The sequence below is a fragment of the Penaeus monodon genome, chromosome 29, assembly GCF_015228065.2.
Source record: "Penaeus monodon isolate SGIC_2016 chromosome 29, NSTDA_Pmon_1, whole genome shotgun sequence".
Taxonomy (NCBI): Eukaryota; Metazoa; Arthropoda; class Malacostraca; order Decapoda; family Penaeidae; genus Penaeus; species Penaeus monodon.
Window position 1 is genome coordinate 4530151 of NC_051414.1, and position 1092 is coordinate 4531242.

Below are 1092 nucleotides of genomic sequence, written 5' to 3' on the forward strand. Positions count from 1 at the left end.
CATCTACCTATCATCACAACCATTATGAATCCCCGACACTTCTCACCAGCCTGACCCCTAACCAACCTTGAATCAACCACGCCACAGTCCTTATCTAACCTGAATCAACCACAACACAGTCCTTATCGACCCTGAATCAACCACAACACAGTCCTTATCGACCCTGAATCAACCACAACACAGTCCTTATCGACCCTGAATCAACCACGCCCTAGTCCTTATCCACCCTAAATCAACCACGGTGTCCTAATCTACCCCATAAAAAATACGATATATTAAAGCTACTCTTCTTCCCCGTCTGCAGTGGTACCGTCGCGTCTGCAAGTACTGGACTCCAACAACATGCCGGTGTCAGCTGGATTCTACGGTCCACTCGTTGAAGGAAGCCCTCTCACGCTCTACTGCGTCGCCACGGGAGGTGAGTGGGCTGGGGAGAGGGGTGCAGATAGGGGAAAGGGGGGAAGGAAAAAGAGAGCAGGGGAAGATAGGGGAGGGGGAGGAGAGGGAAGATAGGGGAGGGCGAGGAGGGGAGTGGGGAGGAAGGGATAGATAGGGGAAAGGGTTCAGGGGAGGAAGGTTGGGGGTGGGGAGAAAAGGAGAGAGGGTTGAGGAGTGGGGAGATGGGGAGCAGACAGTGGAAAGGGAGTAGAGTAAGAGGGGGTGGGGAAAAATAGGGGAAAAAGGAGGAGGATGCAGGAGCGGGGAGAGTAGAATGGGGAGGGGAAAAGGGAGTAAAGAGAGGGGAGAAGGATGGAGTGTAGAGGTGTGTGAGGAAGAAAATCAGTAGGGAGAGACGGGGGTAAAGAGTAGTGAGGGAGGAGAAGAGGGATTAGAGAGGATCGGGAAGAGGAGAGATAGAAGAATAGCAGGAATAGGAAGTAAGGCGGAATAGGAGAACAAAAGAATAAAGAGAATAATCAGAAAGATTGGGAGAGGAGAAGGTAAGAGAACAGACATGATAGAGAATAAAATAAGATAAAACTAATGGTGAGAAGAGAAGAAAAGAGAGGTAATGGAAAGGAAAGTTAAGAGGAGAATATGTCACATAATGAAGGTGCGGAGGAAAGTAAGAAGAAAAAGCACACAAAAAAT

The 1092-nt window shown here is 49.2% G+C and overlaps 1 protein-coding gene across 1 annotated transcript in view; it reads left to right on the plus strand.

Annotated features, from left to right (window-relative positions):
- The window catches only part of LOC119591626 (nephrin-like), a 125992-nt gene that overhangs the window by 55029 nt on the left and 69871 nt on the right, over positions 1-1092 (plus strand). The window contains exon 3 of the mRNA XM_037940379.1: positions 305-418. Within this exon, the coding sequence (XP_037796307.1) occupies positions 305-418 (114 nt within the window). The remainder of the gene's footprint in view (positions 1-304; positions 419-1092) is intronic.